This window comes from Arachis ipaensis, chromosome B3 (assembly GCF_059453495.1).
Source record: "Arachis ipaensis isolate K30076 ecotype BB chromosome B3, ASM5945349v1, whole genome shotgun sequence".
NCBI classification, from domain to species: Eukaryota; Viridiplantae; Streptophyta; class Magnoliopsida; order Fabales; family Fabaceae; genus Arachis; species Arachis ipaensis.
The window spans coordinates 13,516,768-13,542,549 of record NC_142438.1 but is presented as its reverse complement, the minus strand read 5'-3'; the positions used below and the strand labels follow the sequence as shown (position 1 = coordinate 13,542,549).

At 34.0% G+C, this 25,782-nt stretch overlaps 4 protein-coding genes across 9 annotated transcripts in view; 1 reads left to right on the top strand and 3 right to left on the bottom strand.

Moving 5' to 3' along the window:
* The window catches only part of LOC107634189 (pentatricopeptide repeat-containing protein At1g34160), a 190,865-nt gene that overhangs the window by 148,911 nt on the left and 16,172 nt on the right, over window positions 1-25,782 (top strand). The gene's annotated exons all lie outside the window — the stretch shown is intronic.
* On the bottom strand, window positions 2,179-6,192 carry LOC107632540 (receptor-like protein EIX1). The gene is made up of 2 exons (XM_088507923.1): window positions 4,272-6,192; window positions 2,179-4,197 (listed from the first exon to the last, which is right to left on the bottom strand). The coding sequence occupies exons 1-2, from the start codon at window positions 5,473-5,475 to the stop codon at window positions 2,399-2,401; spliced, it is 3,003 nt and encodes a 1,000-aa protein (XP_088364049.1). The 5' UTR covers window positions 5,476-6,192; the 3' UTR covers window positions 2,179-2,398.
* LOC107629682 (GPI-anchored protein) lies at window positions 7,656-11,095 on the bottom strand. Of its 5 annotated transcripts, none has more exons than XM_016332527.3 (7): window positions 10,552-11,095; window positions 9,397-10,278; window positions 8,962-9,207; window positions 8,823-8,843; window positions 8,426-8,566; window positions 8,278-8,322; window positions 7,656-8,024 (listed from the first exon to the last, which is right to left on the bottom strand). In XM_016332527.3, exons 1-7 carry the CDS (start codon window positions 10,580-10,582, stop codon window positions 7,951-7,953), a joined length of 1,440 nt encoding a protein of 479 aa, XP_016188013.1. In that variant the 5' UTR covers window positions 10,583-11,095; the 3' UTR covers window positions 7,656-7,950. The 5 variants fall into 5 exon arrangements, with proteins under 5 accessions (XP_016188013.1, XP_016188012.1, XP_016188011.1 ...); XM_016332526.3 differs by having other exon boundaries at window positions 8,823-8,846; window positions 10,552-11,020; XM_016332525.3 differs by having other exon boundaries at window positions 8,823-8,849; window positions 10,552-11,002.
* Window positions 13,248-17,038, bottom strand: EMB3126 (Ribosomal protein L1p/L10e family). 2 transcript variants are annotated; one of them, XM_016332522.2, is made up of 7 exons: window positions 16,577-17,038; window positions 15,640-15,846; window positions 15,462-15,516; window positions 14,500-14,627; window positions 14,196-14,279; window positions 13,776-13,901; window positions 13,248-13,680 (listed from the first exon to the last, which is right to left on the bottom strand). In XM_016332522.2, exons 1-7 carry the CDS (start codon window positions 16,940-16,942, stop codon window positions 13,549-13,551), a joined length of 1,098 nt encoding a protein of 365 aa, XP_016188008.1. In that variant the 5' UTR covers window positions 16,943-17,038; the 3' UTR covers window positions 13,248-13,548. The 2 variants fall into 2 exon arrangements, with proteins under 2 accessions (XP_016188008.1, XP_016188009.1); XM_016332523.2 differs by having other exon boundaries at window positions 15,640-15,819.

Sequence of the window (25,782 nt, the reverse complement as noted above, 5' to 3'; positions counted from 1 at the left end):
ATTGTCATTCTTGTCAGGAAAATTCAATAACTTGGGGACAAAAAGTTCAAATAGAAGTAATAATGTGTTCTAATAAACGCAGTGTTCTTAATTTCTCTTTGGCAAGAAATTGTTATTTCACAGAGGAAAAAAAGAAGACTGGTTTTTAACTTTGAAAAATAGCTCATACAAAAAATAAGAAAAATATATTCTTATTATATAAAGGTTGATACTTAAGTTTTCTTATATTGTGTTTAAGCCATATTTTTCCTTCTAATGATGTCATGTGGGCAATTTTGTTTACTTTGAAAAAATTTGGAAATCAACCAATTATCTTTTAGTAAAAAATTTTTAAGAAAAATTAAATTCTTTTATCTATTATTATTCAATTAAAAGATAAAATACTAATTAAATACAATAAATATACATTAAAAATGTTATAATAATAATAATTATAAAAATTTTCAATTACAAATATTGAAATTCTACAACTTAAACATATTAGTACTCTTTTTTTTTTTTTTTCAAAGATAAATATTATTTTATTAATATAAAATAAAAGTGTTTCCATAAGGAAGTACAAAAGAATTGGGTATTCCCATTTATCATTAGCTGTGACCGAAAGACTAAGAGCTTAAAGAAGAGTAAAGTAAGAGTAAAGAAAAAGTAGCATCTATTAGGTATGGTTCACGAGTTCACGCACTAAATTGCTAGCTTCTTTCACTATCTTTGGTGCTGGGCTTATTACCTTCTCAAAAACACACCGATTCCTCGCTTTCCAAGTGCTCCAACACAACGCCGCTATGAGGAGGGTCTTTTGTCTACCGTCGAATTGAGCCGTTACCCAGAATAAGACTCGTTGCCACCAATTGAAAAAAGTTTCTTCTTCTCTCATCCATAGGTCAGGGGTTATTAAGCTTAGGCTCCATATTATTGAAGACAGGAGGCATTGGAACAAAGCATGAGAAATTGATTCAGCCTTCAACATACATCTTGGACAAGTGGCAGGAGTGGATGCGAACCGGCTGTGAACTTGTTGCAACACCATTATTACAACTACATTATTTGGTCTACTTATGCATGCTACATAAGACTTTACTAATCTTTAATTATTAATTTCTAATACTAATTAGCAAAAACTCCTTCAAGTATACATTAAAAGTGTCATGATAATAATTATAAAAATTTTTAGTTACAAATATTAAAATTCTACAACTTAAACATGTTAATACTCTTACTAATACTCCTTCAAGTAAGTTTAAATTTGTCACATTTTCTTACTAAATACATTCAAATATATTATGATTATAAAATTAATTCATAATTTTATATTTACATTTTTTTTGTATTTTTCATTCTCATTTATTTTTCTAACCCCAAGTAAGTTCAAATTTAGCGCATCTCCTTATTAGGCATATTTAAATCATGATTATAAAACTAATTTATATTTTTGGTGTTTCTCATTCTCATTTATTTTGTTTAAATTTTTTTTAATTATTTGCAACCCAAAGAACATTATATGAGAAGACAAAGTATGACAAATAAAATAAATGTAAAATAGAAGCAACAAATAAAAATATAATTTTGTACAACTCTAATATAAAAGGTCTATATCTTTTTAAAAAATAAATAAATTTAAAATTTTAAAGCCATAGACTATATTTTAATTTATATTATATTTTAGTTGAATAATTATATAAAATTATATACAAATTATCAAATAAATATTCTGCAAAATATTTTTAATATAAAAAATTAAATTTAACATTAATTTACATATTATCTAATCAATCTCTAAATAATATAACACTAATTAGAATACACTATACAGTATAATTAATTTATCTCTTGACGCATCAAGGGTCTTACTCTAGTTTAAAATAAAATGAAAAGCACCTGAGGTTCTTTAGGGGCTAAACTGTATATAGCATAAAATTTAAGGATGTTAAAAACAATTATTCCCATTTCGCTTTGCTGTTTTATTTTGAGTAAAACCTCACCTACACACAAACAATTTTTTTACTATGATGATTATGGACAAAACACAATAGCCTAAACCAAATGCCAATTTTACCTTTTACACTATAACTACTACAACACCACCATGCACCATCACCATTACCACCATTGCTTTCCACCATTAAGTTACTTTTGGCAACAAAAAAAATGAAAAAAAAAAAAGGACCAAGACAGAAGCCGTTCACAGATTATGATTAAAACATAAATTTCAAGCTCCTAAGGTTACATTTGGCTTGCTGTAACTACAAACCAATCAGAGACCTTATTCAAAATGAAACTAAAATATATGAGTATACAACGAGAACACAATAAACCATTTAATGGTGTATGAAACAAAAAAGTAAAAACACTGACAGTCTGACACCTGCTACAATGAGGCTACTTCTTTTGGACAGAATTTTCACCATAGTCTCAATATCTTGTAAACAACTTGATCCATTATTGCAAAATAGACACCACCCCACGATCTCTTTATTGAAAAGATTAAATAAGGAATCAGAATTCCTGCTGCAAACCCCAAACCAAGACTCAAGTAAAACCATTTATCAATTAACCTATCATCATTTGCATCCTCATTATTTTCTCCCTTGTTGTAGTCATGACTAGGATAAACATCGTTTGGACACTTTACAAGAAGGGGAGGACCACACAGACCAGGATTCCCAACATAACAAGATTCATCAAAGGTTGTCATGTGACCTGTATAAGGAATGACACCTGAGAAGTTGTTGTTGGACAAATCTAGGTACCCCAAAAATGATAAAGAAGCCAAGCTAGAGGGAATCATTCCAGAGAGTTGATTATGAGAGAGATCAAGAGATGAAAGTTGATGCAAATTTGACATGCCTTCAGGAATTTGGCCAGTTATATGATTTCTTGACAAGTTGAGAACTACCAAACCAGATAGCTTTGTAATTTCCTTGGGAAGATTTCCAGTGAAATTATTATCTGAAAGGTCTATGCTAGTAACAAGAGAAAGAGTCTTGGTATACACTAGAGATTGGCCCTTTGTAGTCACAACCAAGCTTTCTTCATAGTACACTTTGTACACATCCTCAAATCCTCCGTACCTTAAATATTTGTTTTTCTTTCGCTCATCAACTATAGCTTTCAGATGACCTAGGCTAGGTGGAATGTTGCCATCCAAGTTATTTCTGGCAAGATCTAGGACTTGTAATGCATTGAGTTTTGAAAGCTCAAGTGGCAATCCTCCAGAAAATGCATTAGACCTTAACCTAAGAATTCTAAGGTGTGCAAAACCATCCGTTAGCCAAGGTGGAATACTGCCTGAAAATCCATTGTTTCCAATATCAATGGTTTCCAAATTGGACAAATTTCTAAAAGACAATGGCAAAGTCCCCCAAAAATTGTTATTACTTAGATGCAATGATCTGAGTCTTTGCAGCTGACCCAATGAAACAGGAATTATCCCAAAAAAATTATTGCTCCCAAGGTCTAATACCTCCAGAGATGAACAATCTCCAAGGCTTGGAGGGACCTTTCCTGTTAAATTGTTGTTTGAAAGATCCAGGACCACAAGTGACTGCACTTTTCCTAAAGACATTGGTATTTCTCCTTGAAGCTGATTATGTGAAAAAGATAAAAATTCTATGCCAAACATGATGTTCCTTGGGATAGCACCATAAAAACGATTGTGTGAAAAATCTAAAAATGAAACTGGCACTGTTGGAAGGTGAATTGGTCCCTCAAACTTATTAAAGCTTAGATCAACAGCAGTAAATTGTGCAATAGGTATTGGAGTTGGAAGCTTTCCCTGTAATTCATTATGGGAAATGTTTAAATATGACATATTAGATGACATATCCCAAAACCAATTTGGCACAAAACCAGAAATGCCAGCATTTGAGAAGTCTAAGTAATCAACCTTATTTTGTGATTTCAACCAAGCAGGAAAAGAAGGCCCTAGAACACATGAACCCATTTCAAGATCGGTGAGTTGGAATGGTGGGATCCAATGGGAGCTAACAGTCACAAAGAATGAATTGGAAGACAGCAATAAAGTATCAAGCTGACTTAGCTTTGAGAAATGGGCTTCAGAGATCACACCTGTTAACTGATTGTCAATGACACTTAAAATTTGCAACTGAGAAAGTTGTCCTATGCTTTCTGGGAGAGTCCCATTGAGTCTGTTGACTCCAAGGTCCAAAGAGGTAAGCTTTTGCAATGACCCTCTGGAAACTGGAATGGGACCTTCAAGTAGGTTAAAAGAAAAGTAGAGTTCAACAAGATTTTCTAGTTGATTGGGATTTTACCAGTGAGTTGATTGAAGGATAGGTCAAAGGTCTTCAAATAAGGAAAAGGTTTTCTTGAATGACAGTTGTCTATTCCTTCAAGATATTCAGGTAGTCTTCCTGTGATTTTGTTATGCGAAAGCCGGAAAAAATTCAAGTTGCAGAGTTTACCGATGGAAACTGGAAGTTCACCCTCAATAGGATTGTCAGAAAGATCAAGGTGAACCAGAGAAGTCAAGTTTCCAAAAGAAGATGGAAGCTTCCCATATATTTGATTAGCTACCAAATTGAGAACTTGTGTCTTTTCCCATCTTCCCCTGAAGAGTTGAGAGCAGTTTGCTGTCAGATTCTCATTGTCCAATAATTTCAAGGACAATAAATTTGGCATCTCTCCAAAACCAAGTGGTATGCTTCCATACATGTGATTATGGCTTATATCAATATGATGTAGGCTGGTTATATTTACAAGCCAATCAGGTATTTTTGACACAATGTCGTTAGATCTAAGATCCATCACAGCAAGTGAAGTGAAATTCAGCGATGGAAGAATCGGAATATGACCTTGCAGGCTACAATCAGATAGATGCAACTCAACTAAAGAAGGCAGTGTATTTATTGCACTAACCCAATCAGTTCCTACCATTGAAAGGTCAACTCCACGCAAGGCAAGATGTTCCAAAGAGACAAGACCAGTCACCCATTTCAGGGTTTCAGCATGTAAGCTTAAAACCTCACTGCTTATATCAAGAGACTTCAAATGAGAGAGGTTTCTGAAATTTCGAGGAATTTTTCCACGAAAACCAGCATATGAGAGGTTAAGATATTGCAAATTCTCTAGTGATCCAAGGAATGCAGGTATTGGTATACCATTGAAGGAGTTGAGACTCAAGTCTAAATGCCTTAATGACTTGAGTTTCATCAACGACGGTCTTACTGCACCACTTAGATTAAGCAATCCATACCTGTTATAAGAACCTGGGAGATCAATTGCAACAACGGCTCCCGTGCGGTTGTCACAGCGTATTCCATGCCATTGACAGCATTTTCTGTCCATCCATGATGAAAGCTGGTTTGCAGGATCATCAAGCCCATCTTTGAAGTCTATTAGAGCTTCTCTATCGGAAGCTAGGCAATCAACCGGTTGAGCATAGCTGTTGGGAGCATAATATGTGTTTGTGAAGCAAAATACTAGTAACAAAAATGCAACTAAGGTGATCTTTTCCATGGTTGTTGCTCTCAGGTCTGGCTGCAAACCAACATATTCTTGTCAATTCTTAACCTGTCCTCATTATTAATTTCTGTGTTACATGATAAACTTACTTTAATTCCATGGAAGCCTTCCAAGCTGAGCCATCACACGGACGAGACAAGATGGATATATACAAAGTTGATATAAAAATAAATATATGCAAGACAGAATGATTGACCAGAAAAATGCATCAGAAAGAGAAGCAAATGTTTCTGAAAATAACACATTCAAGTCATGACAATTGCTAATGTTCCATTGTGTCCTGAATCCTATTAAAAAACTCTCCAACACTCCACTGTTCTGATCTCTAGTGACTACTCTGCTACTATTTTACTTCTATTGGTCTCTCTCGATGATTTTAATCTTAGCCTCAATAATTTGTAAAGTAGATCCACAACTTGCTAATCCTTGCATATAGGTGAAATAACTAACTTCAGGTCATAATCAGGTCAATTTTGCTCTAAACTATAATAATATACAAAATTAGAAAGAAAGCAACCTGCCAACGTTGCGTAGTGCTTGATTTACAAAGGAATGTTGAGAGTAATTTACTCTTTCATTTCGTTCGTCCTTTGGTGTTTGGTTTGTAGTGGCTATGCCTACTCAGCAGAATATCGATCTTCTACTTGATATATAGGTTTAATTCCTCTATTAGTCCCTATAATTTTACCAAATTTTCAATTATGTCTCTATATTTTTTTCTTTTCAATTGAGTCCTAACACTGCTTTTAATTTTGTAATTAGATCCTTTCTAGTGTAAAAAATATTAGTTAACTAATTGAAAATATCTATTATTAAGAACCTAATTAGATTTTTTATCACATTTTTTTGAGAGAAATATTCTATTAATTTTAACATTTTTGACATGAAAAAAACCTAATTACAAAATTAAAAACAGTATAGAGATCCAATTAAAAAAAGTATAAAAACCTAATTGCAAATTTAATAAAACTACAAAGACCAACAGCATAATTAAACCGGATATATATACTTTTCCTTAGTATTTATTTAATTTATTTTGTGGGGAACAAATAAAATTATTTTGGGATCATAACAGTCAGTTAAACACTATGATGCACGGACACTGACACGGACACGGGACACGACACGACACGGGACACGCTGACACGCGAATTTTAAAATCTTACATGACACGGGGACACGCATACGTATAAAATATAAAGTATTTTTTAGATAAACTGTAATAATATTTTAATATTTTATTGATATTAAAATATAAATTAATTTTTTTAATTATTTTTAATGTCTTATTTTAATTATATCAAGTATTTAAAATATTTTTTATTTTAATAAATAATAATATATACTATATTTAAATTTATTTTAACAATATATATTAAGAATAAGACCGGACACGCCGACACGTGATGGTATTTAAGTGTGTCCAAGTGTGTCCGGAGAAGAATTTTTATTTTTTATTGAGACACGGTTTGGACACAGCAGACACGCGTGTCGGACGAGTGTCGGTGAGTGTCGTGTCCGAAATGTGTCCGACACGCGGACACGGCAACTCAGCAAAGTGTCCGTGTTCATAGGTTAAACACAATAATATAACATTTAACGATATAAATATTTAACTGTTAGAGGAATTATAATGTGTTGCAGCTCAGTTTTCTTAATCTCGCTACAGCACGAAATACTTGAATATCAACTGAGTACAGAAACGGAGATATATCCAGTGGCTGATTCTTTTTGTGTATATAATAACATTTTTCAAATAGAACTCTGGCAGAACTCATTAATATAGTAGTTTGGTTTCTTTCTACAGCTTCCTCAGTTGAGATTTTATAACAACCAACAATAATCCATCCTCCGAATATCCCAATGCATTTAATTATACGGTTATACCACTGATAATCTGATATACTGTGTACTCTTTTAAATTTGAATCACGTGTTAGTTTCTCAAGTTCACAAACTTTTAACTGTTTCCTGAAAACAGAACAGGGTGGAGTGACGAAACTCACCATTTTAAACTCGATTACTCTGCATGTATCCCGATGTCACCTCATCTTTACAATCTGCCCTGATAATTTAGATGAGTTTCTCATAAGCGCACCAAATTATGTCTTCCATTATGTTTTTTTTTTTTTTCAAGTCACATCCTTCTAATTCTCAAATAAGGCTTACCAGTCGTCGAATTAAGAGCATCATCTGAAGTGTTATTAAGTTTCAGTTAGTGGCTAATCTGGCATCCGCTTGTCAGCATTTTTCAGCAGAAAAAAATCGAACCCTTCACAGCACAATTATGGATCCTAAATAAAATGAGCACTATTTCACTAAGGAGCTGCTCAGCACATACAACCAGAAGATGACACGTGGAGAAAAAGAGATGCTATACAATGAGACTATCCAAAAATATACATGCAAAATCAACACCAAGACACATGGAAACGCCCTTCCCGACACTCATCTAAACCCTAAAATCTATTCAGTACAACAGTGTACTGAAGATGAAAAATGAAAAAATAGGCACAAGAAATCCCACTCCACCAGAATTACAACCTGCAAGATGCGCAACATTCAGAAAGTCAAACTTTTACTCGGGACCAATTGACAAACACCAATAGATAATTTGACAAGAACATAATCCATGCAACCTAATTGTTAAAATTAAGCATGCACAAATCGGAATGCTAAGGAACACAAATGTTTAAAGAAACTATTGTATAACTATTAAATTTGTTGACAGCATACATAATTTATTCATTGAAAAATTCAAAATGGAACCTGAACTGCAATGAGTGATGATACTAACCAATATTTTTCAGTGCCGAAGTTGGTAATGCAGGTAAGGACATCTCTGCAAAACTCCAAGTAGACATGAGTTAAACAAATGCAAAAAATAATTTTGGAATATCAATATCCAACGGCAAAAATAAAGTGAAAATTGTCAAGAAAAATACCAGGTGCACAGAGCGACACAGATGTAATGGAAGATGATGAAGGCCAAGGTGCAGCAACATTGTCACTCAAATCACATGTAAAGCTAAATCCTGATGAATTGTCAAATATCACATCTTGAGGCAAGCTTCCAAGCAGACATCCTGCACATAAACCTACATTATTAATCTTAACAGTTCAATCTTTTGCTTTACCAGGAAAAGAAAATGGTTCACTTTGATTTAAATGGTTTTCTCCCCCCTAAAACAGTATAACCCAGGATTGTATTCTAATCGATCACCCTTCTTAAAAAACTGGGGCATAATAGCATGACTTTGCACTCAACTGCCCAACTCCACGTATCAGTTGAACCAGTGTGCAAACATATTATTGAATTAAAAATAATAGCAGCCAACCCACCTTGTTGAAGTCCAAAGGCTGCTGCTTCTCAACGCCATGCATAGCCACAACAGAGAGAAAAGTTAGGCCAGACAAATTAAGAGAATCACCGTGGACAAAAAATAAGAACATCAATTGACAAAATAGAGTAGGATAATACTTTGTAAGCTGAAATCTTTTAAGTCAACGTCACAGAGCTGATAAACATTTGTCATTATGCCGCCTCTACGTAACATAGATCCAAAAAGTGTTGCACATATTATAGCCTGCTTATTTGTAATTAACATTTGTTGCTGTATTCCGGCGATGTATGTGTTTAATGAACTACAGCACGAAGGGCTAGGGGCAGCAACATTCCGACAGGCATTCATTACTTCCGAGGGTTCCTTAAAATTCAAAGGGCATGCTGCACACACATTATGCACCTCATTAGGAGAATTAAACTAAAGCAGAACACAAATTATCATTTGATTTGTGGAAAATAGATAACAATTTCTAGCAGCATAATGATACATTCAACAGCAGATGCATAACCAAATTATCAAACTCAAAAGATATACTACATTAAAGTTAAAAAAAAAAATAAAAAATGTACCTTTGTTAACTTTGCAGGCAGACAGTATTCGGAATGTAGTATTAGCAGCTTCCAATGATAACTTTTTGGAAAGGTATGAATAAACAACGCCTTTGCAGTCATTAAGATAATCAGTGTGATTCATTTCACCAGCCACATTCCCATTGTCATTAAGCATCATCTGCCTTCCAGAAATCTGAAGTGCAGCATCCATTATTGCAGGCTGGCAAACAGGTCTACAACACTCTTTTAGCGGATCAACTGTGCTGCAGGCCTCAAGTAATTTACTTGTGTTAACCGTTTTTTCAAAAGTAGAAACATCCTTCACAGGGCATGACCCACCTGTAAGGTTCGATGGTTTTATGGAGCAAAGTGTGGGAAGCATTGTGCCATTTGACCCTTTACTGGATAGAATATTGATGATATCAGTAAAACAATGATCAGAAGCTGCAGTTGGCAAAACCAACTTATCAGATTTGATGTTGAAGAAACCCTGGAAGATGTGGATTAAGCTACTAAACTGTGGACAACATATTACATTCCCTACGAGCGCTGCCAGTGCTCCGGTGCAATCAGATGCTGTTTTATCTATGATATTTGATATATCCGAAACTGAAAAGTTTACAGGGCATTTTCCGGTTAAAACTGGTAGATATCTGTTTGGGGAACTAGGGAAACTAGTGTACATTGGTGACAAAGGCTCAGTGGGATATGGGTATTTTGGCAATACAGCAGGAGAAATTTCTATGGGCTCAAAGAGCCCAGATTCTCCAGAAATAGGTTCCTTAGCTAACTCTACCAGGGAAGAAATTTGTCTAGCGCCAGCATGTGTTTCTCGTGCTGTCACATCTTGGAAAGTAGGAAGCCAGATGAAAAATAGAATTAACTGACAGCACCAAGAACCTGCAAGAATATAAGCACTTAGAACTACAGAACGGTGTTTTTAGCCCTACACAACAATCAACCCTTCTACTATATTAAGAGGTCAACAAAAACCATAACACAAACCAAAAAAAAAAATCATATTAATGAGGCTTGAAAACAGTAATAACACCGCTGCAGTAATTGATTAAGGGTTCATATACAAAAGATTGCAAATCAGCAACAAATAACAAATAACATAAAAGTAAGAATAGAATGACAAAAGAAGCCTCCAAAAATTACACTAGTGCTTACCCCTATAATTAGCATCCTGAAAGCTAACCATAACTCCCTAGCCTTCAAGTACCATTGATTTTCACACAGCAGAACAAAATGGCCGCTGGTGATAAGTCAAATAACGGCACATTGTAGAAAACTTGGTAAAACCTCAGTACCTTCAAGCTTGAGATCTGGAACTAAGAACTGAGATAGTAGTTTAGTTTGCGTGAGCTTCCACAAAAGGAAACCAGCTTGGAGAAGCGTGGAACGGATATTCTGAGGACTCGCCGGGTTAACTCAGATAGGGATCGGAGAGAGAAAGAATCTTGAGATTGAAATGCATGGACTAAAGTTAGCAGCAGAAGAGGGGAAAATTGAAACCCTAACTGAGGAAGGAAGACGGTGGAGGAAGGAGGAAGAGGAAGGAGAAGACGACGACGAGCGACAGAGAGAGAAAGAGTGATATCATATGCTCACTCTCTTACATACAGCTGTCAACCGCATTACCAATTTCTATAAAGTCGAAACGCAGCGTTTTGGCGAGTACTAGACATACAGTATTACACAACAAACAAACATTAGTCTTCAGTCTTCACCAGTCAGTGCCGGAGTCTGCATTATCTACGTTGAAATGGGCCCAGTCCCTGCATTCCGGCCCATTTACCCGACAAAACAAATAAATAACCACTCCTTAAAACAATCTAAATTGATTGAACGGTCAGCTCACTCGTCTATCTAAATAAGTCGTTCGCCTGTCAGATTAAAAAATACTATGAAATATGGACAACTAAAAACAAATAACCGCTCTTTTTTTTCTTAGAAGCTAATTAATCACCTAAAAGTATTTTTACGTGAAATTTAAATTTGTAACTAAAAATAGGTAAATAATTTAATACATTTAATATACTGGACTGAACTTCTTCACATAACACTTGTTTACAAATCAACTATTATATGAAAGTATCTTTATGTGAGTAATCACTTTTTTCTTAATCTGATTCATCATAATCATATTTTTTATATATTTTTTTTTCATTTAAAAGTTTCGGCTTAATTAGTTTTTTATTAATCTATTGTTTCGGTGAGTCTAATAAATCTAAACATGATAAATTAAATGTTGACTTTGAGTGATAAAGGTCAATTAAACATTTTGTACAAAAATATATACATTTGTTGTGTGTTAATTCTACTTAAAAACGAAAATGCATTGCATGATCAGATAATATGAAGTTTATATACGAGAAAATCTATTATCATACAAGCCTTTCATATAGTCCTAAAAAGTTTTGATCATGAATGATCATAGTAAAATACTAAAATCTGAAATTAACTGAGAGTGGGAATGAGAATTTAATTGACTTTGATTGTGTACATTCACTACATTGTCTAGCACTAGATACATATATTCATAACATAAGTCACCGCTGTAGCACCTCTATTCTCTACAATAAAAAAATAAAAATAAAAAAGACATAAATCAACTATAAGCAAATTATAATAAAAGAAAATAATATTTTCTTACAGTATACAAGGCAGAATCAATAAAGAAAACGCTTAGTTACCATTAACTACCATCAATTACTATTAAGGCACAAAGCTCTAATAGCCAACAAGTGAGGTTGTATTGTGCCTTTCAAGGAATACAACCTCGTCAATATTGTGCAACACAAGTTACCATAGTTTTTTACTTTACCTATTACAAAAAAGAAGTCTCCACAATTTTAGTATTTGCTTTTCCTAACTAATCAATAGACTAAATTGCCTAAAGTGTGTTGATTTTTGGAAGTGTTAGTTGAGGTGAGGGAACTGGTTTGGAGGTTGGTGTCTCGGATCCCTCTAAAACAAGGTACACTCTACACGGATCAAAGTATGCGCAATTATTGTGTCCAAAATGAAACATTAACATGCGCAAATTCTTGTGTACACATGTTGTGACAAGTGCCAACACTACACCAAACTAACAAGAGTTCTTTTGGTCCCCACAATTGGGGGCTCCACTTCCTCCATCATTGAAATCTTTTTCCTGCAAATGCACGCCACAAAAACTAGCATCTAATGCCCTGAATCAACCACGTATACAACCAACTTCTTTACGACTCCTATAAACAATCAATCTAACAAACCTTTCGTCCTTGGAGGCTGGAGCCATGCTCTCTGAATATTCATTCATGAGGCTTTTTTGTTTGTGCTCATTAGAGGTCATTCATGAGATATCTTTGTTCCAAGTTTAGGTAATCTGACATTAGCACAAGATTGGAATAGATCCTCTCACGTTAAAATTTCATAAAACAATATCATGTATTAAGCTTTACCTTTAATAAGCTGCTTATCTAGACCTGTGTTTAATCTGAGTATCTAACCTTCTTGATCAACTTGATCAATAGTCAGAATCACCTTACATTTACATTGTTTGAAAATTTTCACACAAAAAGATGGTACACTCTTTTGCCATCTTTTTTGGTTACTTTTATATTTGAAAAAAAAAACCCTAAAAAACTCACCTAGAAACATTATCAAGAATAATAATTAATAAACTTATGAAGCAAACATTGATCAAATAGAATAGGATACTCCAAACCAAACAACAAAAGCATGTCTTTATGCATGAATGATGAATATTTGGAGTGTCAGTGATTATGTACTTGGATATAACTGGTTTTTAAAACACATTCAGAAATATTTGACTGATACTAGAATATAAAGCTTATATAGCCTGAAACCATAATCACCAATTGTAAAAATTGAAAATTTATTGCCACGAAAAGAAAAATATAATTAAAATATTGGGTGTTAACTACAAAGTAATACAAGGTAAAAATCCTCAAGCTGCGGTCAAAGACTATGTAGTGTTTCATATACTTTTGGTGCAACGTTTTTTTTTTTAAAAAGTTATAACCACCAAAGTATATCCCCTTGTATGCAACTTCGGTAACATCATTTTTTGGCTAAACCAGTTGGCAAAGATCTGACAAGGGCACCCAGAAAAGCTGACCAAATCAAAACAAGCATTTACACAGGTTGCTCACTATTTCTTCATGCATCTGGTCTGTAATCAAGCATCTCCCTGATGTTTAACCTGATTGAAGGTCCCATTGCTGAACATATGTGGGCACTCTTCCAGTACACACCTTTAGCACCCGATGGTTTGTTTGTGTCAACTGATTTCTGTGAAATGAATGAGAATGAGTTAAGCGGGTTACTTATCACTTGCGCGAAATGTCATTATGAAAAGAAGCTTGGGGAATGACGGAAGAACATACTACTGCAGCGAGCAAGTTTACAAGTAGATCCTCCTCCGAAAAGTCGGCTTTTCCAAAGGGTAAGTGCACAATTCCAGTTTTATCTGCTCTGTATTCAACTTTCCCCTGCTTGAATTCTGCTATGGCCTGAGAAAATGAATTTTGAAGGCTCTCTGGTTAACCAATCGCAGAAGTTTTGTGGAAGAAAAAAAGACTTACAGCCTTGTCAGATGTTGTAGGCAGAAATGTATTCAATTTTTCATGCACTATTCCCACACAATTTTTAGGATAGATAAGGAAAACAGAAAGGAGAAAAATCTTAGAAATACAATACTAGTATATGTATATACATTTTGCACTAAAAGAATGTGTATAACATTTTTCCCCATTGCAAATGAAGGAATGTTTCGAAGGAATAAACAATAAAAGTGGATAGCACACCTGAGGTATATTAGCTGTTACAGTGCCAGCTTTTGGATTTGGCATCAGTCCTCTTGGACCCAGAATCTTCCCTAGGCTAGCCACCTGACAGAATCCGCAATGATAATTAAGGGAGATTCTATCATAAGTAGCAACGCAGAAACTGTCCCTATTAAATTACTGAACTGCAAAGGATAAACATGAACATAGTAATATCTGGACTAATCAGAATGAAAAAGGTGGATTTAAACCTAATCACTTGAATAACATAAAGTTTGGATTAGAGAAAGCCAACTAATCAGAACATAGATCATCAGATCAACACCTTAGGCATCATATCTGGTGAAGCAATCAACTTGTCAAATTCCATGAACCCTCCTTTTATCTGTTCTATCAGATCCTCTCCACCCACCAAATCAGCTCCAGCATTTTTTGCTTCATCAAATTTTTCACCTATCAATACAAATTTGATTGCCATTAAGGAACTATTTGAAAAGAAACAAACAGCATGTGCATGTCCATTAACAATTAATAAGGAACAAATGCAATGACTGAAATTTCCGTTGGAAGCAGATATGAGCAAAGCAACAGAGACAGGACATAAAAACATTCATTCTAACAATGGATTTCAGACGCCATCAAAGATGTTGCCCACAATGGTTTGACCACCTCATTCTTACTAGAAGATACGAAACAAACTGTAAATAATACTCGAAGGTTAAGGGTCAAACTCAATATCACTATCACTATCAATATCTTTTCTTAAAGTGATAATCCTTTGCCCTCGGACTTACAGCTATTTGCACAAATGGATAACAATATTACAAGACACAACCAAATCACATACTACATTCTGGCACAACGTAGTTCCATAATTAATCAGATACTAAGAGTAAGCACACAGGTGGAAAAGAACGAGAGATGGGATTTTGCCATTTAGCACGGTGGGGGAAACGGGTGACACGAGTTTTTTGAGCTAAATTTCGTAAGCATTACCAATTATTAGTCACTTACTGTACAGACTTAGAATTATACGACCTCCCTATGAGTGCAGTGGCATAGAAATTCCTGTATGTCAATATCTTGATGGCAAGATATCAATCAGCTAGTGCAAGAAAAGGGTTCACTTTATGCTCATCCAGGGAGGCATCCACAAAGAAAAATAATAATGGATAAATTTCCTTTCATCCACATAGTTCTAATAAGAAAATGTATTCTGCATGATCGGAAATCTTTTAATCAACTAGAAGACTAAAAGTGAGAGTTAGAATTGAAAAAAACAAGCACCTTGAGTTAGAACAGCCACTTTAACCGGCTTCCCAGTTCCCTTTGGCAGATTTACCTATTAAGAAGAAGTGGATGAAGGACTTAGAATTTATTATTGTAAAACTTAGGGCTCATATGACTCAAGTTTTCATTGTACAGGTATGCAATAAATTAAAATAGGAGATAGTAGGAGACTCACCGTTGCTCTTAACTGCTGATCATTATATTTGGGGTCAATGTTGAGGCGGAAATGGGCTTCTACTGTTTCTACAAACTTGGTTTTAGCCGTTGCTTTGACCAAAGATATTGCTGTCTTCAAGTCGTACTCTTTCTTACGCTCTCTCAATTGTTGAATTTCCAAGAACCTCTTAGACCTCGTCTGGTGATAAATCATAATAACATTAACCTTATAATAAAAGGAAGGAAACACAACATCAAATACAAAAAATTCAATGAACCGAGCATGGAAAAAGTAAACTATTGCTTGAACATATCGACCGATCAACGAACCAAAAAGCTTGAATACAATTTCCTACACTCCAAAACACCTCTGACCATGTACTCAAACAACCTATCATTGAAAATTCAGATAAAATTATTCTATGATGACAGAATATTGAGCCATATAATCATGTTTTCTTGTAAATGAATATTTATGTTCCAAAACCCTAAACTATTGAATTTATTCATCCCCTTGGTCTCTCCTGGTGATCTCAACTTCATGAAATGCCAAGGTTTTTTTTTTTCTTTTTGTTGACAAATCATTTCCCTACAATATATTAAAATATGAGAAGCACAAGAAACTCAGATACACCTTCTTCCTGATTGCATATGCTTAAGAGAAAGAGAACTATAAGCTCAAAATGGACAAAAAAAAAAAAGGAAACACTTCTCTAATTGACGGGCAATTTCAACTGAAAAGCAAATAAATTTCCCAAAAATATTGACAAATTCTACACAGAAGCAGCTAAGAATCATCGATAATCTATAACTTGCATTCACACAAGCAAGAATGAAACTATAAGGCACACATTTTCTCTCTATAACACGAAATTGAAAGCCTAACCGAATCGATGAAAAATGAGACGAATGGGAAAAAAATAAATAAAAAAAAAAGCGGAGAATTTGCACATTACCCTGTCCCTCTTGAGAGGCAATGCAGCCTTTCCCTTCTTAGGCTTGGTAGTGGTGACCGGTGTGGCGGTGGCAGAGCCATCAGAGGCTTGAGCTCCGTCGACCTCGTCGGTGTCGTCGACGGTCTCCGCTACCTCGACCTCGGCAGCCAAAGCGGCGAGAACAGCGGAGAAAGGCTCCCTGTGGAAGGTAACATGGAGCCACCTTGTAGGAGGCTTGGAAAGAAGAGGGGAGAAGGAAGAGGAAGAAGAAGAAGAGGGGGAGAAGGTTCTAGAAGAAGGCCTAGGAAGGAAGAAGCGGAGAGAAGGAGAAAGGTCTTGAGGGTGGGCGAGCATGAGGGAGGAAGGAGGGGCGCAGGTTGAAGCCATGGATGGTGTTTGATGAAATTGCAGAGAGAAAATAGAGATAGCTTTGTGTTATCCAATGAAATGAAATACTATGAGGGAGGCACCTAAGATAAGATGTGCCCTATCCTCTACGGACTGCCGCGTGTTTATTTTTTTTGGGTGCTAGTCATTTTTTCTGAGAAAATGCAAAAATAAAGGTCTAATTTTAAGCTAGTATGATTCACACAAAAATTACTATGTGTAAATTTAGGTACAGTCAACTTTATCAAAAGTTGATAACTGAGAGCTGTTAAATCATTTGACCGATTTGACTAAATTTTTATCTAACGACTCTCAACTATTAATTTTACCTGAAGTCAACTGCACCTAAGGTTTCACCAAATTACTAACTTGGATTCTAATCAATTCACTTGTCACTTAGGTAAATATTAAGTATTTAAATCATGTATGTAGTAATTTTTAGTTATTTACAATATTTTTTAACTCGACAAGTTAAGGATTAATCTATTGCAAATTTGAGTTATCTATTATAAGTTAATGAGTTGCTGTATCTATAAAACAAAATTTAAATTTTGACACTTATTTAAATAAACGAGTAAATTAATTACTCAACTGAGCTAAATTAGTTTATGTATGTAATAATTTATTCAACTAACTCCTATTGGCCAAACCCAAAAATGACTAAAAATTTTAGAGGTAGGGACTAGAAAGAAATCTAAAATGTTTGTTCCAACTCCATTCTTCTTCAAATCTAAAAGCTTTATTTTTGCCTCTCTTTGCTTAAAGACTCATTTGCATTTACAGTAGTAGTTTGTGACTTATGCAGATTATCCAAAATAAAATAAAATAATATTATCTGAAATTCTTAATTTTAGGCATGAAAAAAATATATATGTCACTTTTTATTGTATTCAGTTTTGTCATGATATCTCTTAAAAAATATTACAATTTTTAAGATTTGAAAAATTATAATTATATTATTATAAATTTTATATGAATTTATAATGTAAAGAAAAAATTGACATTATTCTAATTATTCAATGAATTTTTTTTATTTTGAAAATATAACATTTTAAGAAGAAATATTATTTCCTTTTTTATTCAAAATAGTGAATACCGAAATAGACTCAATATATATATATATATATAATTTCAATTACTAGCTTTTTTTTAATCCCATGCATGAAAAGATATTTTCTTAAATGTATGTTAGAATGAAAATTTATGTCATTATTTAAGACTTAAGAGAGTACCAATGATTAAAATTATTTTATCTCATCCAATTTAATGGTCTATACTATGTATGACATGTAATAAGGTTTAGATTCTTCAATATACAAATAAATAAGTTGGTGTGCCTTCCTTAAAATGTTTCATATTGATAAATTTTTCAAAGAGAAATTCATTACATAATAATCATTTATCATACTTATAATAAATTAATAAAAGTGAACTTTAAATTCCTTTTATATTTTTGGATTCTATTAAAAAAATGGTGACACTTTTAAATTCAACAAACTAATAATTCATTACATATATAAAATATATAATTTGAATTTTCAACACACTTGTTTAAATAGATAGGTGGATTGGCAATTCGATAAATTTTATTTAATTTATATATCTACAAAATTTTTTTATTTGAAGGGATTTTGTCAATTATTATTTTACCTTATTTATTTGGTTAGATATTTTTTTTATTTTTTATTGTATCTTTTAATTTAATAAGTCAAAAATTAATTTATTACAGTACTGAATTTTATTAAAAATTTGTTATTGGTTAATAAATTATTGTTTGCATAAAATAAAATTCAAATCTTAATAATTATTTAAACAGATTAATAACCTAATGATAATATCAACTCAATTTAGTTTCAGTCAGATTTATTTATTACGAGCTATGAGGACATTTATAATTATATATATATATTTTGTTCACCACGATATTCTTTAACCCAATGGGATAAGAACTAATTTTCGCAGATTAATTTTATACATTTTGATGGGTGGAGTGAAGTTATGAAAGGGAGAAGCAGCCCACTGACAACCATTGAAGCCGGCCCAATACTGTGGGAGCCATCATTTTCTTCTTTGGCAGCTGCTAAGCTAAACAAGATTACTATGAACTACAAAAATAATAATTAAAAAAGCAATTTTATTAATACAAAAAAAAAAAACATTTTTATTTAAAAACCAAACATACACTTCAAACCAGTGAATCCATGGATATGTGGAAAAAAGAACAAAACAAAACAAAACAGATACGCAATGAAATAATTGAAAATATTCAGTTAGTTTCAATTTTGAATTTTTGAGAATGATAGTCTTTTGAATGGGATCATTTAAGTAAAAAATTTTATTTTTAGATTTCATTATTTCTATTTATTTCTATGTATATGAATTTAATTTCTTTGATTTGATTTGCACTTATTTATATTTAACATATTTTATCCTACCAATCTCTTCTGAATATAAAATTTTATTTTATTAATCTTGACCTGTTAAATGTATCTCAATTCTAATGATTCTATAAACCAATAATGTAATAATTTTATAAAATATATTTTATTCTGTTACGAGATATAATGTATTCAAAGTTGTTAACCATGCTAATAAATTATAAATGAAATGGTATAATTTTTTAGTCCTCGTTTAGAGGTTTTGACTTCGAATTAACGTTATGCTCAATTATTAAAAAATATTTTTACAGGTATAATGCTACCCTATTTTTATAGGTTATCCACACAAGTACAATATTAAAAATTTATCCAGTTTATTTAGAAGAATAAAATAATAAATATCATTTCAAATTCTATATTCTTTTATAATAAAAAAATTTAATACTATATCATAAAATTATTAATTATATATCTCAAAAATTTAAATAGTCTGATAAAATCATATGAATCGCTACAAATTTAACAAAATATAGATGATTTATTATTTCCGCTCTTACTTTTGTCTTAAGTATAATTATGAGGTATAGAATATAGATCCAACCATTGCTTTGCAAAGTTGGTGTATTGGAGCCATAAAAAATTTAGCATATTGTATATTGCTCTCTAATTATCCTTAGATATATAGTGGTCATGATTTTTTTAATGTTGAAGTTTTTCAACTTAATACGCTACTATAACCATCCACACAAAACCATTTTCATGAATTCGAAACATTTTCACGAACAAGGTTTTTGATCTATTTATTAATTAAATGATTTCATGAGAATCTTGTTGGCTTGTTCAAACTTTATTGTGTTCTCTCCAAAGATACATAAGATATTTGGCGATTACTCATATAAAAATATATTTATGTGAATATAATAATTAAAAATTATTAAATAATTTAATATATTTAATTAAATTATTTATTATAATATAATATGTATTGATATTTTAAATATTATATTTACATAAAAATATTATTTTCATATGAATAACTACCAATGTTCACTCTCGTATAAGTGTATAATAATGGATCTTCCGTCTTTGAGATTTGAGAGTTTATTCAATATTATTATGCATGCTTTTATGTATTTGAAAAAGTTTGGGAACCAACTATCATATAAGCTAATTCAAACTAATTCTTTGTATTTTTAGTTCATATTTTCATTCAAATTAGTACAGTTTTTTTACGGTTAACTAATCATAGAAAAAAAATTATTTTTTAAAAATTATATATTTTATTATATCTAATTCAAATCTAATTAAACATTTGAATGTATAATTGTATCAGTTGGATAATTAGTTCGGTTTTCAAAACCTTAACTTTTTTTAACCTATTATCATAGTTGTATTATTGGAAAATAATATTTGTATATTTAAATTAATGTTTTAATTTTGTACATTTAACTTAAGAGGAGTGCTACACATACAAGTCATTTGGTTTACAAGTCATACAAGTTGGGAGAAATTTAATAAAAAGCACGCTGACCCATATACGATTTCTATGGCGTGCTTCGCGTTCCTCCTTCTCCTCCTCCTCTTCCTTCTTCTTCTCCTTCTTCTTCTCCTACTCTTCTTCTTCTTCCTCCTCCATGAAAACGAATTTCTTGCCAAATTTGATTTCCTTCGTGCGTTCTCTCTTTGCCTTTTCATTCGTTATTTTATCTGCGTTTATCACTCGTATTCTTGCTTCGTTTTTTTTTTTTCGATTTTTATGGTTTCTGAAATCAAGCTTTGAAATCGTTTTGAAGATAATGGAACTTCAGAAATACACCCAAAGGATTACAGAAATACATCCAAACGGTTACAGAAATTCACCCAAAGGATTACAGAAATACACCCAAATGATTTAAGAAATACACCAAAAATTTGTTGAAGTACGCCTTATACATAATTCAGAACTCTTTCTCTTTCTCCTCCTCATCTTCTGCTCTTCTTCTTCTTCAAAAACGATTTCAGAGCTTGATGTCAAAAAACAATGGAAATCGAGAATAACGAAGAAAGAAAACAGAGAGAAAAGCACGTAAATGAAGAAGGAGAAAGAGAACGCAAGAAACGAAAGAAAAGAAGAAGAAGAGAAAGAAGAACGTGCAGCAAGAAGAAGAAGAAGGTGCAGGAAGAAGATGAAAAACGTGCAGTCAAGAAGAACGAAGAGAAACACGACGATGAAGATGAAACACTTCAAAAACGAAGAAAAAGAAGAAGAAGAAGAGGCACGGAAAAAGAAGAAGAAGGAGAGGAAAAAGAGGAGGCCTGAAGAAAAAAAAAATAATATGACTTGTATGAAAAAATGTTTGTATGTGGAGAATTTCTCTAAACTTAATTATAACTATTAATTACATTTGTAGTTGGTGTCCATTAATTTATTTATTTTAGTCATAGTTCCCTAAATTTTAATTATTATTTGGTTAAATAAATATTTAAAAAAAGGATAGAAAACGAATAGGACATATATATTTGAACTTTGGCTTTTGTCAAAGAAGCTTAGTTGATGAGTAATGAATATTGTCCACACATTAGTAGGTGATGTCGTTTTTGTTTTGCTTTGTCACATGGACTCTGATCTTAGTTCATTCAATTTTATCTACACCATCCAAATATGCAATATTTGAAGCAACACCTTTCAAATGCAAATTTATCAGCCACTGATTAAGTCTCTTCTTTGATTGATCGAATGAAGTTGCCCTTTTCCTTCGACATATAATGTATATATCAACAAAGCTATGTGTTAATAATTATAATTGTAAGAAATCATCAAGACTATTAAAGAACGCAATAAATTAAAATTCACATTTTTTATTTCCCAGGTTTGTTTTCCCGGTGAAAATCAGAGCTGAAGAGAACTTTGGGTTATTATTTATAGGATAATATATAGTCAAATTAGTCATAAGATATTTTTTAAATTTATTTTTAAAAGATTTTTTTAATCAAATTAATATTTTAAAGATTGCAAACTAATCATACTTATTTTTCAGCCACTCCATTAATAATTTTCTTCAAAAATTGATGTTGTAAAACATTAATTGATAACATATATAGTACTTAATATGTCTAATTGGATATTGACTAAACATGTTTATAAAAATTTATTAATTTAGTCATTTTCTTTAATTACAAAAATCTTATTCCTAATATGACCTAGTGACTAAATTGATAGATTTTCGTAAACATATTTAATCAATGTCTAATTGAACATGTTATGTGTCATGTCACTACAACAATTCCGGTAGATAGTGACAAACATTTTGCGGCAGTTTTATAAAATCGCCGCAAAATAAATAATTGCGGCGCATATCGCGGCGGTTAAGAGTGGGGCTGTATAACCACATATTTCAATGTTTTCTTTAGTAATAACCATTTGGGTATAATTTAGTTAAGTTAACACTACTATTTTAAACTACATATATTTAAATCATTGTTATTTAAACTTGTAACACTTCTTTTAGATTCGTTGTACATAAAAAAGTTCACAAGTTAAATAAGTTGTATATGTTAACTCATATGAACAATTTACCAATAAGATTTTCTCATTTACTTTATTGTCATTTAAATTTGTATTCAAAAATAAATATAAAAGAAGAAAATAAAGTCATAGTCTGAATTTATAAAGTTAAAATAAAATTCTAACGAGCATAAATTAAATTTACTCCTCTTTAAAGTTATGCCTTACTAAACCTAAATCAAGAAACTCTAAAAGTAGATAAACATATAAAATTGCGGTCCAAATCATTAAATTAAGGGAATTAACGTAACTCTTATAATAAAAGATCAAAATTTCTCTTCAATATCGTATTGACTTGATGAAAAATACTCTGTCAAGAATTTATGGGCTTCATGTTTTACAGGATATGATATTTTATCTCCATACCATGTCTTTTTGTTCAGATTAAAGCACCTTTTCTTAACATGTATATCATCTTCTCTTTGTTAGTCTTCTAAAATTTCATTGTCTTCTTCTGAAACCTTATTGAGATCAAACTGCATGGATCTGTCAATTCCAACAGAAGAGATATCATCTAAATTGTCTTCTGAATCAGACTCTTCTGGGATGCCTTTTGCTGGAGGCGGGGCCATCTGCCGAGATGGAGAGTACTCGGGTGTCCCTTTTAGCTGCCGACTTGGATTTAGGGGGGCTGTCGCGCCCGACCACGATGTTGACCACGAAAGTTGGGGGGTTATTGGCATCCCCTGTGGGTTCTTGCCTTGGTTTGATAGTCCGGCTCCGATCTTTCTCGGAGCGTTCCCTTTCTCGCCTCCTCGGTTCTCTGATGAGTCGGGAGAATTCGCTCAGCTTTCCTTCTCTGATGGCCTATTACAAGGCATCCTTAAGGTCGAAGCAGTCTTGGGTTTTGTGGCCGAACCCCTTGTGATAATCACAGTAAAGGCTCTTGTTGCCTCCCGTTCTCTCTTTCAATGGCCTAGGTCTGGACAGGATTTCCTTGTCTGCAATTTGTTGGTAGACTTCTACTATGGGTGTCGTAAGTGGCGTGTAGTTTATGAACCTTCCTACCCGTGGGTGCTTGGGTGGCTTGTTTAGGGTGCCGTCCCTGGGAGCTTCTTTGTACTTGTTGACTTGAGGGGCTTGCCGGGCTAACGAGCTAGGGAGCTGCCGTTTATTGGCTGTTACAACCTGACTGACCTCTTCATCATTGATGTATTCCTTGGCTACGCTTTGAATTTTCTACATGGTCCATACAGGCTTGGTTGTGAGGTGCTTCCTAAATTCTTCGTTAAGCAGGCCGTTTGTTAGGCATAGACTGGCGACTGAGTCTGTGAGACCGTCGATCTCCAAACACTCGTCGTTGAACCTGTCTAGGAACTTCCTAGTTGGCTCCCTGGGTTTTTGGGTAACCCCCAGTAATTTGATTGGGTGTTTTGCTTTGGCTATGCGCGTCGATCTAGAAAGCTTCGAGATATGTCTGCGAAAGTTGTGATGGACTCTTGCGGGAGGGTGTTGAACCATTGAATTGCTGGACCGGCCAGTGTTACGGGAAATGCCCGGCATCTGACCGCGTCACCTACCCCTTCCAAGTTCATCCTTGCTTCAAAAGCTGTGATATTCTCCTGAGGGTCCTTGGTTCCATCGTACCTCATGTCCGTCGGCTTGTCGAAATTTCTCGAGAGCCGGACCTTGAGGATTGAGGAGTGAAAAGGGGTGGCTCCCAGGATAATGTGATCTTGTTGTCTCATGGGTTTCCTTTTCGGGGATTCCCAGCGGCTTTTTGACTCGCCTTGGGTAGGTCGGGAAGTTGCTTGTGTGTGTACTTCTTCGTGCCTTGTTAGGCTTCTTCCTTGGCTGTCGTGTCTTCGAGAGGGGGATCGGGTGTGGGTGTTGGACCGGCTGACGACGCCGTGCAAGTGGCTGACGTCTTCGTGGGGTGGGTCCCTTGCCACCAGCTCCCGCTCAAGATTTTGTACTCTATGCCTGAGTTCTTGCATGATCTTGGTGTTGTCGGCTCCCGTCCCCCTGAAGGGACGCCTTTCGGGGGTCTTGGTGTACATTTGTTGGTTGGATTGGACGGAGGATCTCGGTTGTTCGGTAGCGCGGGCTGTCGAGCTTGCCCTGCTCAAACGGGTCCCGCCTCCCTAGCGGAGCTCCTCCGAAGTGATGTGTCGCTCCATGTCTGCGCCGGGTCCCCACAGACAGCGCCAATGTTCGTTACCTGGTGTTCTCGGGTAGTCGAGTGATGATGGGTAGGAGAGAAGGAGAGACCCGAGCAGACGTGGAGCGAGGGCTGAACTGTGCTGGCGAAACTGGAGGTTGGACGGTACGCGCGGGAGGGGGTGGCCACCTGCAAGGATACTCCGACGATCAAGTTAGAGTCCGTACCGAAGGATAGCCGAATTAGGTAAGGGTGTGACGTACCTTGAGGGGAGAGCTGTCCTCTCCCCTTATATACTATGTTGGGTAGGCCTAGTAATGGTCTGACCCATTGGTAGAGGAGCTGTGAGCTGTCGCATTCCACGTAGGCAGTTCGTCCCGGGCTTCAGATCGGGATGCCGGGTATTGCCCCGAAGACACCGACCCGAGCGATAGCACGCTTTGGGTGGTAGGTCGGTCGGGCCCTGGGTCGGGTGTTAGGGACCGACCCGTCGAACTCTTTTGCTGGAGATTTGGGCCTAGGTGGAACAGTACTCCGACCCGACGACTACTTGGGCTGGACTTGACAGTCCGTAACAACTCCTAAATTATAAATCGAAAATAATAAAAACTAGAATTTAACTCATTTATAAGACAAGTCAAAAATGACTCCTGCGTTGACATAAGTTAATTTTTAGTCTTAATAGTTATATATATATGAGATCATTGTTACGCGAGGGAATGTTCATGGATCGGGTTTATCAGTAAATTTGTGGTATTTATCTTAATTTATATAAAAATTATGGATATTTGTGCTTATAATTATTTTTACTTCTTTT